At 44.0% G+C, this 18,825-nt stretch overlaps 2 protein-coding genes across 3 annotated transcripts; both read left to right on the forward strand.

Moving 5' to 3' along the window:
• Window positions 1–4,656: 4,656 nt before the first annotated feature.
• Window positions 4,657–7,004, forward strand: LOC133887915 (uncharacterized). Its single transcript, XM_062327930.1, has one exon. The coding sequence runs from the start codon at window positions 4,808–4,810 to the stop codon at window positions 6,779–6,781; it is 1,974 nt and encodes a 657-aa protein (XP_062183914.1). The 5' UTR covers window positions 4,657–4,807; the 3' UTR covers window positions 6,782–7,004.
• Window positions 7,005–7,495: 491 nt separating this feature from the next.
• Window positions 7,496–17,198, forward strand: LOC133887914 (DNA-directed RNA polymerases IV and V subunit 2-like). 2 transcript variants are annotated; one of them, XM_062327928.1, is made up of 8 exons: window positions 7,497–7,806; window positions 8,732–9,350; window positions 9,966–10,172; window positions 10,819–11,699; window positions 11,794–12,085; window positions 12,830–13,774; window positions 15,323–15,594; window positions 16,393–17,198. In XM_062327928.1, exons 2-8 carry the CDS (start codon window positions 8,757–8,759, stop codon window positions 16,892–16,894), a joined length of 3,693 nt encoding a protein of 1,230 aa, XP_062183912.1. In that variant the 5' UTR covers window positions 7,497–7,806; window positions 8,732–8,756; the 3' UTR covers window positions 16,895–17,198. The 2 variants fall into 2 exon arrangements, with proteins under 2 accessions (XP_062183913.1, XP_062183912.1); XM_062327929.1 differs by lacking the exons at window positions 15,323–15,594; window positions 16,393–17,198 and adding an exon at window positions 14,664–14,853 and having other exon boundaries at window positions 7,496–7,806.
• The last annotated feature ends 1,627 nt before the right edge of the window (window positions 17,199–18,825 follow it).

The following is an 18,825-nucleotide window of genomic DNA, read 5'->3' on the forward strand; positions in this document are numbered from 1 at the left end:
CCCTGCCCGTGTCGAGCATCTTCTTTTTTGTTTATTTGGGCCTGATTATTGCCAGAAAGTACTGAATTAGAAGTATTAGGTCGCGCCAATTTCGCGGTCTTTCGGTGTGCCACGTCTGTCTTATTTTTTGAGCCATCTGATGTGATGTGTGCGGTGATCATCTTTACAATTTACAAGTTATGTGAAACATCTCATCAATTGAATGTGTAAATTGAATGTGATTTTGCGGTCTCTCAGTGTAGCAGAAGTATTAGGCCGCATTCTATTAATAATAATTAATAGTCCTATGACAGATTCAGTTTATAGTTTTGTCCATTCAACTAATCATTTTAGTGTTATCGGTATTAAAGATTCGTATAATTTACAGACAGTGTAAAACATCCCATCCCACATTTGCTATCAATTGATGTATCCAGTATTCCATCATGTCACATTAAATTGCTACATTCAGTGCTGTTTCATATCACATCACTTACTGACTAATAGTACATACTACTACTAGTTAATCAGTTTTATTAGTAATAATTAATAGCCCTATGACAGATTCAGTTTAAAGCTTTATCCATTCAACCAATTATTTTAGTGATATCGGTATTAAAGATTCGTACAATTTACAGGTAGCGTGAAACATCTCATCCCATATTTACTATCAATTGATGTATCCAGTGTTCCGTCATATCATATTAAATTGCTACATCCATTGCTGTTTCATATTACGTCACTTACTGACTATTATACATGCACAGCATGGTGCTTCTCTTGGCTATATAAGTATGATACTACCTTCATTCCATCGCACTTTTCATCCAGTTTGTACCTTGTATGCTTGATATAGTACATACTTAAGCTACCAGAATTACCTATTTTTGATTAAAACACACATAAAAGTGATAAAACCGTACTACAGCCTAAACATTATAGTGCATGAACTGCATAATTTGTCAGCTGTATTATTCTCGTCGCCAACTCCACCTGCACCAATGTTGATGCTGCGTTTGCAACTTGGTTTTAATCTTTTAGAATCGGCGGTATGGTGCTAAGCTGCCTGTAAATTATTGCCTGATTAGAACTCCATTTGAGCTAATATTATAGTAGGAGTTTCAGCCATGTTTTCTCCATTTGAAGAGTCTTTATGTACGAAAACGATGTGTATATTGTTATACAGCTCAGACTATCCCCAACCATATTTCCTTCATTTCGTTCCCTTCCTGATTCCCTTCCCCGTTCTCATTCCCTTTATTTCCTCTCATCTTCAACAGCTTCCCTTCGAGGGGAATCACGAAGGGAACGGAGAGAGAATCCCGTCCTAAAGGGAATGACCTTGAGAATCCCGTCGTGAAGGGAACCGTGAAGGGAAACCGTTAGGAGCGCTGAAGGGAACGGGAATCCCTTCACGACGGAAATCTGCCCGTGAAGAGATTCCCTTGGGCATGGTCTCACAGCCTGCCAATCTTTTGTAGCTTTGCTAAGATAATCTTTGTCTTTAGGACTGAAGCAGAGCGTTTATTCTCTCCTGTCAAATTCTGCTCTGCTACCTATCCGCGTCGCAATCATTGGAGTCCAAGACGGCACGCCGCCGGATTGATCGCCTGCCCCGACTGAGAATAAGAACATCTCGCTCTCGCCACTCGGCTAACGAAATGCGCCGCCTCGCCATTGGACAGGCCGAGTAAACGCCTCCATCGAGCACGCCATTCCCTGACCGTCTCGCTTCTCCGTAGTCCGTACGCTAGGAGCTGACGAACTGTGCCACCGGCCCCGCCGTGCGATAATCTAACCCTGCCTTGCCTTGCGAACGCCGATCGAAAGGGACCTGTCGTCACGAGTCGTACGCGGAGCACACGCACACGCGCACGCACGCACGCGTCGTCCCCGCGTGGCCGGGCGGCCGGACGCAGCGAATGGGGCGCGGGGCGGCGGCAACCGGGCGCGGTCCTTGCTTTTCTCGGTTTGCTTCGCAGCTCGCCACGCCTCGCTCCAACGTATAAGCCGAGCCGAGGAGCGACGGCTCGGCGAGTACCGCTGCGGCACAGCGCGGGGCGGCGGCAACCGGGAGCGGCCCATGTATGCCCTGCGCGCGCCTTGCTTTTCTCGGTTTGATTCGCAGCGCACCACACCTCGCGGCAACGTATAAGCCGACCCGAGGAGCGACGGGTCGGCGGGTACCGCTGCGGCACAGCGAGAGATATCCGATCGTTTTCTGGTGTTTCTCGCTTGTTTCCTCCCCTCCTCCGGTCTCCGTCGTGGCGCGTTCCCGCTGCGGCCTTGGACGTGGCAGAGGAACGCGTGGGCTCGACCGCAGCTAGTGCTTGCCGCCTGTATTAATCGCTGCACTCGTCGTGCTACTGGCCTACGAGCTTAGCGAACCAGTGTCAGCGCAGTGGTTCTAACCAAGTGGTGCAAGTGGCTTAGTGGAATTGGTGGCTGGCGGTGGAACATGTCCGATCGTGCCGGGTAACAATGCTCCAAGGACAAGCGCTAGCTGATCGGGTCTTTTTGGTGTGTCGCGTACCGTGAGTCGTGAGCGGTGAGCTCCGGTAGCCGACCCCTACGGGAGGGACCTGTGTCCACAGTCGCCACTCGTTATCGATAAAAAAAAAATGCTGTACGCACGCACCAAACGCGACAATCAAACCCGTATGTTTAGGGTGCTAAACAAACCTAGCGCGTAAATGGTCAGGTTGATTCCAGCAAGTGTCATATACGGTGACAGTTCGATGATATTATTTTCAGATCCATATGGTCTCAGTTTACACATAATTGTTCTTTAGTTGGTTGCTAGTGACGATGATTTTTCATATCCAACTATGTTTGTGTTGACTTTAGGGCTCGAGGCACCCGTGGTACTATGAAGAGGGACAATCACAACTTTCATTGAATTGTTCTTTTTTGCGGTTCGATATTTCTTATATCTCATCGGTTGTCGATTTACTAATTCTCTAGCAAAAATAAACACTATTTGTTTTGATAAGCTAATAATTCTTGGTCCCAAGGACTGTGCCCAATCGGACGGCCAGGAGACGCTGACCCACATGCAGCCCCCTCCCCGGGGGGCTGCCTCGCTAGTCGTCAAGCTTACGCACGCACCGAGCCAAAGCAGGAAGCTGTTCCTGGCGTCAGACTGATTGAATGGCCCGCGACGCGACGACGCGCGACCGAGCAGCTTGCAGCCGGCTCACCGCCCCACTGTGAGCGCCGTGGCTGCGGCTACGGCTGGGGCGGAGCCGAGTGCCTGGCGCGTCCCCCCTCCCACAATCATTACGATTAGCTGGTTGATTTTATTAGGTGCTTCCTGCCGAGCCCTCCAAAGCCAAATTCCATTCCCCTATGGCTTGATGGCATAAAGCTCCCCACTTTCCCTCTCCACGCCAATTTTTATCTCTCACCTTCCGTCTCCATCGTTCTCCTCGCCGCGCTGGTCTCCTCCCCCATTTCGCTTCGCCGCCTTCTCCTGGTTCGCCTCGCGGGTACTGATCTGCGCTTCTCACTATATTCACCAACCCTTGCCTAGAAAGTGTGTACTTCTCCCCTTGCCCCCTATGGATTGAGTTAGTGTGGCACTCTTTTTAGTATTTGTTTGCTCTGTGCTGGAATTATTGAATATATGCAAGTTAAGATCTCGCGCTGGAAGGATTGCCTTTCTCTATGATACCAATGAATGAATTTTAGTGGAAAACTTGGAAACTTGAAGCCTTTACTCTGAAACCTGTGAATTTTATTGGAAACTGGTGTACGTTATTAGTAAATTCGTGTCTTTGTGGAGAGATTTTTAGTATACTTGTCTTCTCCATAGTTAGAAAACTGCTTTCTTCTTCTCTTGTCCATTTTTGAATACAGGTTTGTGCCAAGGTTTCAAATTCAACGAAAAATTAGCCTTTTAATTCCTTAGAACACCTATGCACTAAGTGCAGCGCAATCTGTATAACATGAGCTCAAGAGATTCAACAAAACAAGAAAAATATCCTTATAACTGGAAATTTGCAACTCCTTACCCTACTCAACAAGGATGGTCTCCACCACAAAGTTTTTCAGAGTTCAGACTGTGCGACTCAACTTCAGAAAGCTTGTCATGAAGAGCTAGACGGATACCCAAATACATTTGCTGCAGGGGTTCTAAAGTAATATGTGCTACTTACTTCAGCCTTTCACAAAAAGGCTGTTATTTCATATTAATTGAACATTGTGCTAATCGTTGGATGGCTTTCTCGCAGGGGTTTAATGATTCTTAAGTAATCATATAGCTGCTGAATATTCTCCCACAATTTTTCCCAAGCAGAATAAGAACACATTGAGTTAGTTATGGCATGAGTTGTCTTGATGGTTGTGCTTATTAATTTTTTTCCATCACATTGTTTTGCATCATTTTTCAGAAAATTAAATTCGGTCAGTTGTACTCTGCTGTTGCGTTTCAATCTTGTTTGTTAAATTCCACTTATTACCTGATTTACTTGCAGATCTCGGAGGACATTGTATTGTGTTTTATGATATGAAGTCTTATTTGCTGGTTTTGTATGCATAAGATGCCGTGCATATGATTCTCCCATAGTCTTGCAACATCATCTTTTGCCATTTCGGACCAGTAACCTTGATGCTAATGGACAGAGCTGATACATCAGGTTTTGTCAGTGGTGGTATACATTGCATGAACAACCATGTGTATTTTCATTTCGTGTATACTATGTGCTTCCTCAGTGGTGAAGTTGTAAAGCTGGGGTTCTGAATTCTGATGGTTGGATCGAAGCATCTGGTCTCGAACAGCAGTTAATTCTTTTTCTATCATAATCCTACATTATTTATATTCAGCAGGATGGACCTCAACATGACAAATCTTTGGTTTCATGGGAAGGAACACATAGCTACTTCTTCATTCTCCCAGGCTGAACTGGCTGCAATGAATTGCAGGAATGAAGACCTAGCTGTATCAGCAGTGAACTTGGGTTGCCTCCAGAGCTCAGAAACAGCACAAAATTCTAGAAAATCATGTCAGCATGACGATCAAAGTTTGGCTGTTCCTGATGATGGCTGCAGGCTGGTCCTTGGACTCGGGCCTACGCCAAATGTATATTCTGCTGAAAGTCACTCATTTGGTGGAAACAAAGGTTGTGAATCTGCAATGTTGCTTACCCATCATTGTGCCACAACCGATCCTGGTTTAATGCTGGGTCTTTCAAGATGCAGCTCAAGAAATTTACAACCCATGACAGCGAGTGGCAGTGAGAAGTATTCACATGCAAGAAAACATGGTATTGTATTCCCACTTATTGACGAGGGATCAACTTCAGCCAAAAGGAAATTAGGTGGTTATGTGCTGCCACTTCTGTTTGCGCCAAGATCAGATGGTCTTGGTCTAAGTGGAACATTTCCGGAGACCGATGTACAACAGTACACTGTAACTGGATGTGATGCTGAAGGAGATCATGATAGATTGCTTGATAATCACGAGGTTCAGATTAACCCTGATCTGTCCATGACAACTGATTGTTCTTTTGCTGCAACATCTGATATAGTAGCCGGTACAACTAGTGCGGAGCAGAGAAGTCATCAGCGCCATCCAAAGAAGTGCAGGTCCAATGGGTGTTCAAAAGGCGCAAGGGGTGCATCAGGTCTTTGCATTTCCCATGGAGGTGGTCATAGGTGCCAAAAGCCTTGTTGCAATAAAGGTGCTGAGAGCCGAACAGCATACTGCAAAGCTCATGGAGGAGGAAAACGGTGCCAAGAGTTAGGCTGCACCAAAAGCGCCGAGGGGAAGACAGAGTTCTGTATTGCTCATGGTGGCGGTAGCCGGTGTGGCATTCAGGGATGCGTGAAAGCAGCAAGGGGGAAATCTGGATTCTGCATAAAACACGGTGGAGGGAAGAGGTGCAGGATAGAGGGCTGCACTCGGAGTGCTGAAGGACAGCATGGGCTGTGCATCTCACATGGAGGCGGTCGTCGTTGCCAGTACCCAAACTGCGGTAAAGGAGCACAAGGAAGCACCATCTTTTGCAAGTCCCATGGTGGAGGCAAAAGGTGCATGTTTGAAAGCTGTACCAGAGGCGCTGAGGGCAGCACGCCGTTCTGCAAAGGGCATGGTGGCGGGAAGAGGTGTCTCTTTGAGGGAGGCGGCATCTGTCCTAAGAGTGTTCATGGTGGAACTAGCTTCTGTGTTGCGCATGGAGGGGGCAAACGTTGCGTTGTTCCCGGGTGCACCAAGAGCGCTCGTGGTCGTTCTGATTGCTGTGTGAAGCACGGTGGTGGCAAGCGTTGCAAGTTCGATGGGTGCGACAAGAGTGCACAGGGGAGCACAGACTTCTGCAAGGCCCATGGTGGCGGGAAGCGATGCGCCTGGAGCACCGGCTGCGAGAAGTTTGCGAGGGGTAGGAGCGGTTTATGCGCTGCGCATGCAACCCTGATGTCTTCCAAGCAAGCTGTTGAGTCCGGACAGGGAAGAAGCATGGTCGGGCCTGGCCTCTTCAACGGCATTGTCTCTACTTCCTCAGCAGCGGGTAGCAGCATGGACCATGCCATCTCGTCTTCCGGCCGTGGCGTGTGGTCGGACTGCGTCGACTCGTCGAGAGACATGCAGAGCGGCGGCCAGCTCCTGATACCGCGTCATGTGCTGGTCCCTGGCTCTTTGAAGCCCTCTGCTTCGTGCGGCCTAGACGGACGGGAGGAAGGAGGGAGCCGGAGCCGGCGCTTTGGGCTCGTTGTGCCCGAGGGAAGGGTGCATGGTGGAGGCCTCATGCCCATGCTCGAAGTTGGAGGCAACCTGGGAAGCAATCCTGATGGTTCGAAAGCCTGAAATACCGAACGTGTCACGCAGTGAATGAAGGCAAAGAATCGATGCTATTTTTGCACGCCTCTGTTATAAACTTATAGATCTTGGATGCAGCATATCCTTGACTTTCAAATGGCCACTGCGCTTTATTGTCAAGCGTGAGTGGAACTGAATTATCGGGCAATCAGGCCTTGTGTAATATACATTTGCTATTTACTGAGTGCTTCGAGCCTTTTGTTGCTTGAAACTGTCTTATCAACGTATATATATCGTTGATTATGTATGTACTTTGCAAATCAATTCGCTGCTGCTGTGGTTCTTCCTGACGGTTTCTTCTATTTCAGTCCGACACTTGGTATCCCATCGGTTGAGCTTACTCATCTGAGGCCGTCGAGTAGTCACTCGTTCCTGTTAACTTACGCTAAACCGTGATCGCGCACAGAAGATCCCAGGCGGCCCTCCTTGATCCGCTCGAAGCAGCGCAGCTCCCGTTGGATGTCCTGCAGCGAACTATGGATGGCCGATCCTTCTCCGCCGATAGAATCCGCTTCCCACTGGCATCGGGCCCCCCAGAGCACTTCCGACCGGTTGGCCCGCTTGTCAGAACCACCGGCGACGCCGGTGAGAGAGATCCTCTTACGGCTGACGTCTCCGCTGACATGCAGGGCCTACTGAGAGATGGCCCGCATGTCAGTGATGACGTTACGGTGCAGTTACTTAATAGGAACCACGTCGCACCTGCCCATTAAACCCTCCCCGTCTCGAGGCGCTTCTCCCGCAGAGACAGAACCCTCCCCCCACCCACTCTCCGAACGCATCGAACGCCTGAGTCATCGTCCCGGCGGGCTAGGGTTCTGCTCCGGGACGCCGCCTCCGGTGAGGCCTCCGCGTTCCCTCCCCTCCGGGGTCCAGTGCGCGTGCGGCCTCCCGAAGTCCCCCTCCCCCTCCCACCGCCGGATCCTCCACCCGCCTCTCCTCAGTCCACTGCCGCCGGTCTAGTTGAGTGGACATCCATCCAGACGTACGTGGATTGATTTCTTCTTTTCCTGGTAGGTAATCGGAACTTGGATGGATTCCCTTGGTAGAGTTGGTTTCCATTTTCAGCTGGTTGTGGGTTTGTTTGCTGCGTGGTGCCCTGTTAATCCAATACATCCACCAGTGGTTCGTTTAGGTTCTTCTTCAGCGCGCAAAACCGACATTAGTTGACTCTGCAGAGCTTCTCGCTAGCCAATGCAGTTCATTTTTCCAAAAAAATTCGGGGTTCAACTGAATCCCCGCCTCATGATAACTCGGTACTGTGTAAGTGAGATAAGTCAGCGGCATATATCTGGGTATCTGTTGTGACTTGCCTGTGCAAACGATCGATGTGTGGCATGTGCTCAGTTCCTTCAGTTTGTGACTCAGTGATGATTGTGAGCCAGAATGTTGATAAGCCACGGGTTTGGTGTTTGTATTGCATTGTTTTCTGCCTATGTGTTTGCATTGGTGTAAGTTAAGGTGGATTTATCTGATTTGTGCTATCACTTTCTTCTTATGTTCTGTGCAACTCAGTGCTAGTGTTACCTGGACACTGGACACCTGTGTCGGAATCCGACTCAGATTCGTGTGTCCAATTTGGCTAGAGAATTTTGGACACGCTAAATAATAGTCAGATTCTGACTCGGATTCGGGGTGCTTGATTTGGCAAAAAAAAAAAAAAAAAAAAAAAATTGGACACATGTGTCCATGTAACTCTGCTCAATGTACCGCAAGCTGTATAAATCGTTCAACATCATCCTGAGGTATCCGAGGTATCCAAACTTTTGGGAAGATGCTGCATGCAAGTGCTCATGCGCCTCTTAAGCGTTTTTTCTAAATAAATGATTAATGATTTCAATCTCTGGATCTTAACAGTGCACTCTATATGGCATGTTTTTTTAATTGAAATTATTAGTTTCCAATTGACTGTTTTGACGAATTTATTATACTTGATAGGGTATTACCTGCCGGTGCTTGTGCAATGGAAGAGCCACCAAAGGGCAGTGGAAAATCTCCAAATGGTTCGGATTCTGACCTGGAGCCTATGATAATGGATGACAATGGAGCGGGAAAATCATATAACATGGATGAGGCAAACTGGGAGTCTTCTATAGATGTTGACGCAGGGCAGTCTTCCATGGATGTGGATATGAAGGGAAAATCATCTCTTGGTGATGACGTTAAAGGAAAGTCTTCTTTCGAGCCGCATGCACAAGCTCCAATTGACATGAGTTTGGAAAGCCTAGAGAAGTTTTGCAAAGAAGCATCAAGGTCCTTTTTTGATGAAATTGGTCTGATTAGCCATCAGATAAATTCCTATAATGAGTTTGTCTCGCATGGGCTCCAGGAGCTTTTTGATTCGCTGGGGGAAGTGATTGTTGAACCTGGTTATGATCCTTCAAAGAAAGGATCAGGTGGCTGGAAGCATGCCATCGTCAAGTTTGGGAGAGTGAAGCTTGAAAAGCCTGTATTTTGGTCTGGCAAAGATGAAGTTGATATTGATTTTAAGCCGAGGCATGCACGCCTCCAGAATATGACATATGCTTCCAAAATGAAAGTAGAAGTGAATATTCAGGTCCTGAGTATTTTCATACCTTTATACGTCAATTACTTATTCTTTATGCCGTAATTTGCTTAAAAAAATGCCACACGTGCATACGAACTATAGAATCAATGATGAAAAAAGTTGAATTACAAAATGCTTCGGTATGGATGACACGATCCTGTTTTGAAGTACTGTAGGCAACACAAAATCCAGTCTTGCTCTCATAAGCTAACCCTATAAACCAACACTTTGGCTATCTATCTATTACGTTACTGAGCAAAATTGATGTTGTCTGCATTTCATTTAGTAGTCATATTATTCTCCAGTACCCTAATCAATGTAATAGATGGCCCATTGTTGAACATTAAATGGACCAGCATAGGACCGGATGGGTGATTGGTGTTTCCGGAACTGTTCAGCAGTCATCATCACGGGTAGTTCTTATTTTTTACACACTGGATTCTATTCAAACTATTATGTCAATACATTTTCTTATTCCGAGCAACATTGCACTGATTTATCTCCTTTTGCATTATGAAGCTTGAGACATGAAGTTTTGGCACCGGTATTGGTGTCACACTGTTACTCAGATTTGCTTAGGTCTTATAGTAACCTGATTATCTGAAGTGTTCTCAACTGTATCAGGTTTATTCTTTAGAGAAAAGTGACAAGTCTAAAACGGGGAATGATGGTTTTGTTCAAAAAAGAGATTTGATTAATGAAACTCATTGGATATATATTGGCCGCCTTCCGGTTATGGTGAGATCAAATTTATGCTTGCTGCATAACCTCAAGGAAAGTGACTGCCTGTTCGATTCTGGTGGATACTTTTTGGTCAAGGGAATGGAGAAGGTATAACTCTGTGATCTCTATTTTTTTTGTTTCATTATTCATTAATGTATTACGCGGAATGATTGAAGCATCGCATGTTTCAGGCATCCTTTTTTGTAGTCTAAGATGAGACTACAGGGATGCGAGGTTTCTTAAATTTCAATTGGCAAAGTCTTATATGTGTGTTTCTGTTAGATCTTAGGAGGAAGAAAAAGGTCCAGATATCTTTTTGTGAAAGCACTAGCACCAAACATAATGACTATTACAGTTTTCATGAATTTTAGTCATATAAACATGGGGGCTAACAGAAGAATTAACTTCGGCAAACCAGCCATGTGAGTTGGTCTGCTATTGGTACTATATGCATATGTGGCCTCAGTGTGCTGCAATATGTTATTATAGCATATGACGGAGATTCTATTATTATGGTTGATGATTATTTATATGGACGATGAGGATTTGCTGATTACATACTCTGAGATTGTTTCATGGTTATGTTCAGCAAGGTATAAATAGTAAGCTGGAGAGCTAACAATTTGCTAAGTTAATTTGGAGTTTCCTTTTGGGGAGTGACTGTCAAAGTAGCAACCTTTGCCGTAGTGAAATTGTACCATATATAGCACGTTTCTTCAATCTCATTATGTTTCTATCGTTTTCAAACCTGCAGATATTCATTGCTCAAGAGCAAAGGTGCCTGAGCAGGATTTGGATTACTGACCGACCTTGCTGGACTGTCTCTTTTATGTCTGAAATCAAACGACAACGCATATATGTAAAACTAGTTGAATCTACAAAGAGTGCAGATTTCAGTGAGAGCAAAATCATTTCCATGTCCTTTTTGTATGGGACTATGCCAATTTGGTTGATGTTTTTCGCGTTAGGCATATCATCAGATAAGGAAGCCTTTGATGTGATAGATATGCAAGACTGTGATGCTTCTGTTATCAACACAATATCTGCAACTATTAAAGAGTCTGATGAATTGTGTGAAGGATTTCGTAAATCAGATAAAGCACGCCAATATGTTGATGAGTTGATAAAAAATTCCAAATTTCCTCCAACAGAGCCCTTCGATGACTACGTTGCTAGATATCTCTTTCCTGGTATTAGTGGAAATAAGAACAAAGCACTTTTCTTAGGTTACATGGTGAAATGCCTGCTAATGGCTTTCACTGGGAAGCGTAAATGTGATAACAAGGATGATTTCCGGAACAAGAGGTTGGATCTGGCTGGTGAATTGCTTGGAAGAGAACTTCGGGCGCATATTAGGCATGCAGAGAGACGCATGATTCAGACTATTCAGAGAGATTTGAATAGTGACCGTGATATACAGGAGCTTGAGCGTTATCTGGATGCATCAATTGTTACTAATGGTCTAAACCGTGCCTTCTCCACTGGTTCGTGGTGCCATCCCTACAAAAGAAATGAACGGTGCTCAGGAATTGTTGCGACTCTAAGGAGAACAAATCCTCTTCAAATGATGTCAGACTTGAGGAAAACCCGTCAGCGGGTTGCTTATGCTGGGAAAGCTGGTGACGCGAGATATCCGTAAGTAATATTTTTCTTAAACCAAGTATTGCATGTCCATCCTTCGCTTTTGTATGTCCCTAGTGTAAACTGATTTGAAACCCCTTACCTACAGGAATCCATCCTACTGGGGAAAGCTGTGTTTTATGTCCACTCCTGATGGTGAAAACTGTGGACTTGTGAAAAATCTGGCTGTTACTGCTATTGTTAGCTCTAGGGTGGTGCAGCCTTTGATTGACAGCTTCATTTCTTGTGGAATGAATAAGCTGGATGAAATTCCTACTGAGGAGGTTCCAAGAATGGACAAGATCTTTCTGAATGGCAACTGGGTAGGGTCTTGTACTGACCCAGCTTCATTTGTCTTGCGATTAAGGTGCATGAGGCGCAGCAGTCTGATCGATCCACAGGTTTGCTCTTTCCATGGCTAGAGGCTTGTTGCTTAACTTATGTAAAGCTTTTACCAGGATCCTTGGCGTGCAGGTTCCATATCCGTATGATTTTGTTTTGGTAGAGTTCCGAATGATTTGTCATAGTTTTTACAGAAGTTAAACCTTCATGTTCGGTATATCATGGATCCAAAGAACTTGGCGTTCAGGTTCCATATCCGTACGATGTTTTGTTTTGGTAGAGTTCCTAATGATTTGTCATAGTTTCTACTGAAGTTAAATCTTCATGTTCAGTATATCATGGATCCAAAGAACTTTCTTCCAACATGCTTGAGTAATAATGGTTTGCCGTAGTTCATGGCTTGTAATTTCTGCGTTGCAATCTTGTAGAGCGTCTTGATGCTCTGTCTTGTGTAATGATCTATTTTTGAGAGTAAATGTTTTGCACAGTTTGGCCAATGAAATAAAGAAGTTAAAATCTTTTCCTGTTAAGTGATCAAGTTATTGTTATCTTACTTTGCTGATTATCTTTTTCCAAACCGCATTCTGCCTTTTACTTTCCTGTTCCAGCTAGCTGCCGTACATGCACTGCCTAACTCGAATGTTGTGTTTGAGTCATGTAATTTTAGATTGCATCCTTTCCTCAATGCACAAACAAGAGGATGTCGGCTGCTTTAATATGTTTACACCTCCACAGTATATACAAACATTTCACACCAAGATACCCTTTATAATGTTTCTTATTTTCCTGTTTCATCTGATTAGGTTGAAATCAAATGGGACAAGCACCAAAAGGAAGTTCGTGTGTTTTCTGATGCAGGGCGAATCCTCAGACCCCTTCTTGTGGTTGAAAATCTTAATAAAATCAGAAAACCAAAGGGCCGTTCATACTCTTTCCAGGAACTAATGCAACAAGAAATAATCGAGTTCATTGGTGTTGAAGAGGAGGAAGATATACAATGTGCCTGGGGCATCAGGCATTTGTTTGGGAGTGAAGGAGAGGTGATATCTTGTTATACTCATTGTGAGCTGGATCCTTCTTTTCTGCTGGGATTAAGTTGCGGTATTATTCCTTTTGCAAACCACAATTTTGCTCGGAGGGTACTGTACCAATCTGAAAAACATTCACAGCAAGCTATTGGATACTCTACAACAAATCCTGGCATCAGAGTTGATACTCTTTCTCATCAACTATATTATCCTCAGAGACCCCTTTTCAAAACTGTTATAGCTGACTGTCTTGGCAGATCAGATTATACTTTTGGAAGAAAAGATGACTTTGCTAGACCAGAATATTTCAATGGCCAAAATGCGATTGTGGCAGTCAATGTTCATCAGGGTTTTAACCAAGAGGATTCACTGGTTATGAATAGGGCTTCTCTTGAACGAGGTATGTTTAGGACTGAGCACCTCAGGAGCTACAAGGCAGAAGTAGACAACAAAGAATTCCCCAGACGACAGAAATTGAAGGAGAAAATAGACTTTGGAAAAATGGAAAGCAAAAGAGGTAGGGTCGACAATCTTGATGATGATGGCTTTCCCTACATTGGTGCAAGTCTTCAGACCAATGACATTGTTATCGGGAAAGTCTCGGAAACTGGAGAAGACCACAGTATTAAGCTGAAGCATACTGAAAAGGGAATGGTACAAAAAGTATTGCTTTCAGCAAATGATGAAGGAAAGAATTTTGCTGTTGTTACTCTAAGACAGGTAAATGGTGTTTATCTTTAGCAAAGAAGTATCAATTATGTAGCACATTCCTTGAACTCTTGACTTCACTAGCAAATATACTAATCTTACTTGTTCGACAATAGAATACTGCACATTCCTCTTGATTTCTCTCTGTTCCACTGATTGACTGACAGCAACCATCTGCAACTGCAATACTACTTAGTTGGGTTTTTGCCCGTTTTGTGTGCCTAGCGATATAGCATGCTTCAGCGAACTAGTGAATTGATGCTTCAATAATCATCTGGCTCTTGAGAGATTATTGTTGGCACTATTGCTCTTTCCATTTTAGAATCATGAATTATCTACCCCATTTTCTTGCCATTTAAGTAATAAGGGTAATGGAAATAAGAAAATAAGCATCAGTGTGCACTCATGGGTTCCTCAGAGAGTTCATCTCATTGTATTAAGGGATTCTACCATACTTCATCCTCTTATGCTTAAATTAGAACTTGCTAAAATTTATTAACCTTTTGTGGGGCTAACAGTTTACTTGATTCGTTCCATGCTTGCATTGTCTTTCCCAATTTTAAATGACGCCCTCCCCCCTCCCCTCCCCCGTGCGGCACCCAACCCCCACCCCACCCACACACATTTCCCATAAACCCTTTCCATCAAGTCTTGTTAATTTGCTAAGTTTTGGGGCCACTTTCGTACCACTACTGGTATTCTTACAGCTTACGCTAAAATATTGCTATGATATTATTGTTTAATATTATATTTGGAGGCTGCAGCGATGTCAAGACCAAAATGACAGCTTGTTGGATTGTTTGGACCAATGTCATGTGCATGACTTTTCTGGTTTAGGAGTGTGATAGATTGTACAAAATAGTATTATTCTGGAGCCCTAAGTTTATCTGACTTCATGCAGCTGGTTATTAAGTCATCACCGAGAGGGAGGGAGGAAACCTGGGAATCCAGGGCGGTGGCTAGGTGATCTTGTCTTTGGGGAAGTGGATCTGATGCTGGACACCTCTTTACAGTTGTCATCAGGGAGGAGAGGGAGGGCTAGATAAGACCCTGAATTTAGAGAGATGAGATGGGCCCAGATGGCCTGCTTGGGCTGGTAGCTTGACTCCATTTTCCATTTTCCTCAGATTTAATTTTTCTGATAAAAACTTGTAATACCACCAGTTAGTACTCCCTCCAGTCACAAATAGGCGTCATTTTGGGTTGCGTATAGTCAACCATTCCAATCTTTGATTACAAATTACTTTTTATGTGCTGAGTTTGGATATTTGAAAATGATATGAGTAAATTTGTCTCGAAAAGTAATTACATAATAGTATATTTTTGCTATGTTTTATAATATATCACAACAAAAATTAGTAGTTAAAAGTTGTGTCTTGAGACCGTGTCGATATCCAAAACGACACTTATTTGTGACTGGAGGGAGTAACTCTTAATTGGGCAACTCAATAATGTCGTGAATGCGTATACATCTCTGTCCTTTTTGTTGTACCTTCACATTCACACAGCATGTGCTTGTTTTTGTTGCCATATAATGTTTTGTGGCTGATCTGATTTCAGGTTCGATCACCATGCCTTGGAGATAAGTTTTCCAGCATGCATGGCCAGAAAGGTGTTGTTGGCTTTCTAGAATCTCAGGAGAACTTCCCATTTACTCACCAAGGAATAGTCCCGGATATTGTGATAAATCCACATGCCTTTCCAACACGGCAAACCCCTGGCCAGCTGCTTGAAGCTGCGTTGGGGAAGGGAATAGCCCTCGGAGGTACAATGAGATATGCTACACCATTCACCACAGCATCAGTTGATGTTATCGCAGAACAGTTGCACAAGTAAGTGTTTCTGTTAATGGATGAATTAGCTGCTTTCCTTAATTCAGTAACCAGCCTCTTGCACACTAGACAAATAGATGAAATGCTTTCAAAGGGTTGAGCATTTTAGTCAGCCACTTTTAGTTGAACTTTGTAACTAGATAAGCATACTGGCACTTTTTAAGTTACATTTATAAGAATCTTGTGAATCATTAATGCGTTGTATGCTTTGGACTCCGGTAGTTACTACTTACTATACATAGAGCAAAAGAAAAAGAAATAAGGGGAAGAAAAGACACATGCACGGGGAGAAAAAGACATGTGCACATAAGTGAAATGTTACAAGTGAAACTAGCAGAATGGCCTGCATAAATTGGATGGCTAGCCTCATCTTTTATATATTGGTCGATTGGGTAAACATGTACTACATGTTTCCTGAGGTTTACATATTGTTATTTCATTTGGCATTTCATATGTGGACATCTTTATATAGTGCTTCAAATGGTGGAAGTATGTCGCTTTTTAAATCATTGATGCAGCTTAGTGAGCATGTTGGCATCAAATGGTTGATGCTTCTTTTTTTCCAACCGAAACAACCATAGGATCACCACTAGAAGATATGAAGCTGTGAGTGTACTCATGCACTGACATGTTGGCATTAGTGAGCATCTTTAGATCATCAAGCATAATGTTGCAGGGAACAGCCTCTCAGAATTAGAATGATTTAGGCATTTAGCTAGTTTCTTCGGGTACAGACTTATTTTTTTCTGTCACTTATTGCCTTAATGTACAATATTTATGTATCTTGTTGCTTTGCAGGGCTGGATTTTCAAGATGGGGAGCTGAAAGTGTTCTCAATGGCCGAACAGGTGAAAGGATGCACTCCTTGATTTTCATGGGACCTACCTTTTACCAGAGGCTGATTCACATGGCCGAAGATAAGGTGAAATTCCGGAACACTGGGCCAGTGCATCCACTCACAAGGCAGCCTGTCGCCGACAGGAAAAGGTTTGGCGGAGTTAAGTTTGGAGAAATGGAGCGTGATTGCCTCCTCGCCCATGGGGCAGCTGCCAACCTCCATGAGCGACTCTTCATGCTCAGTGACTTCTCCCAGATGCACGTCTGCCAGACATGTGAGCGGGTGGCTAATGTTATCGTGAGGTGTGTCCCGGGAGGGAAAAAGATTCGGGGCCCGTACTGCGGCTTCTGCAAGTCTTCAGAGAACATTGTTAGGATCAACGTGCCCTATGGTGCAAAGCTCCTCTACCAGGAGCTCTTTAGCATGGGGATATGTCTTAAATTTGAGACGGAAGTCTGTTAGAACTCTTAAATCTAGTTTCCAGTCATGTGCATATAAGTTAGTCTATGGACATGTCATGGACAGGCAGGTACACGAAACCTTGTGCCGTTGTGATGGTGGCGTCGCTAGGATGGGCAAGCTCAAGCGAGTGAAACCGCACAGGCAGGACGATATCTCCAGCCTGGGGATCGATCTACCTCTAATTTGGGGAGTAACTCTGCTGAAACTAGAAACCCTGTAGCGGTCATGTGCTGTTTAGCTCTGCACCTCCAATTAACTATGCCCGAGTGAATGAATTGCTGCCTGAATTGCTCTGTTTACCTCATTTCCCGTTTGCTGCCTGAATTGCTCTATTGCATGTCTTCTTGTTTTAAGCTGCTCGTGTTTTTGTATCATACCTGTGATTCACCGTAGGGATCAGGAAATTTGCTACAGCAGCTTGGAGCTGAGCTAAATTGTGGGATGTTTTGTGGTTATGCTGATATTGCGGTTTTTGTTGGTTGTCATCTCTAGCCTATCTTACTTGCTTGGGTTATATCTAGCATACCCTAACTTGCTTGGGACAAAAAGGCTTGGTGGTGGTTGCGGTTAGAGTTTTGTTGCGGTTCTGCAGCATGGTTCGTGACTGCATGTTAGAGTTCAGAAGCAAATGTTCCACGACAACCGTAGCACCATGCCACAGCCTTAACCCTCGAGTCTGCAGTCTGCGAACCGAGTATGTTGGAATTTTATCTATACTTTGTATTGGAGACTGCACCTGTATCTTGAAACGAGGAAACTACACCTGTGTGGTTCACTCGAATCTTAAGGATGCCTGGGTGAAATCAGGGGCCTCTAGTTTGGCTTAACTGAGCGACTATTTGTTTGAGCTCATCTAAGGCCTTAGGGGTGTAATTACAGAAAGATTGCGGCTCCACGAGCTATTGATTTGCTTTTCTTTATTTCTTTCTGGTCTGCGATCCAGATGATTCTAATCATTCTCCAGCCGCCTGTAAACTGCCTACCCTTTACCATTCGAACCAGAAAGCAAGCAAGAAAGAAGGATCGAAGCTTCGTCTTTCCATACCAACGTCACTGAAAAGCTACATTTGCATTTCTGTAGGCGATAGAAAGCAACAAACACACGAGAAACTACCGAGGAAATGAAAATATCAAGAAGCGCCGCTGGGCTCTTTACTCATCAACGATTTATTTGCATTGATACGATGAAGCTACAACATGCATGAGGCTGATTGGAGACAAATCCATCTCCCCATGACTGAAGCAAGAAATTACAAAAATCAGATCTCTTCTACCTGAAGAAACGAACAGTAACAAAGAAGTGAATGGGGGAACTCCATCGAAGACCTCTCCTCCCGCAGGCTACAGCTTGAGGAAGAATAGTTCTTGATGCATCTTGCCTTTACGAATGATGCTTCTCCAACGCTACTTATGCTGCAAATATTCCGCTCTCCGTCTCCCCAAAGTTCAGAGCTGTAATTTGGACTTTGCTTCGAATTGTTAGGTGGGGTTTGAAAGACGTCCTGCGGTGACAGGGATCGTACATTGAATCTGGACGCCCTATTTACCTTTTCGTTTGAGCATATGGTTTTTGGCATTTTGGGATTTGGGAATACGAGTCATTGATTCTTGGAATAGTTCTTGGGAAAAATGCAACCCCCTCCCCACAAAGTCACTCTGTTAAGATCCCAAAAATTATTTTGTTGCAAAAAACTCCTCAAAAGTTAGTCTGGCTTTCAGAGTCCCGCAAATTTGAATTTGATTTGAAATATTCCTTTATATATATATTCTTGATTTTATGTTGGTTTAATAATATATATTTTAATTTTATTTGAAAGATTCCTTGATTCATATTAAACCAACATAAAATCTAATTATTTTGAAATTCAGCTAAAATATATTTGAATTTGATTTGAAATTTGATTTCCCCCAAGAATTCACTCTGGTTTTGA

This window comes from Phragmites australis, chromosome 13, assembly GCF_958298935.1.
Source record: "Phragmites australis chromosome 13, lpPhrAust1.1, whole genome shotgun sequence".
Classification (NCBI taxonomy): domain Eukaryota; kingdom Viridiplantae; phylum Streptophyta; class Magnoliopsida; order Poales; family Poaceae; genus Phragmites; species Phragmites australis.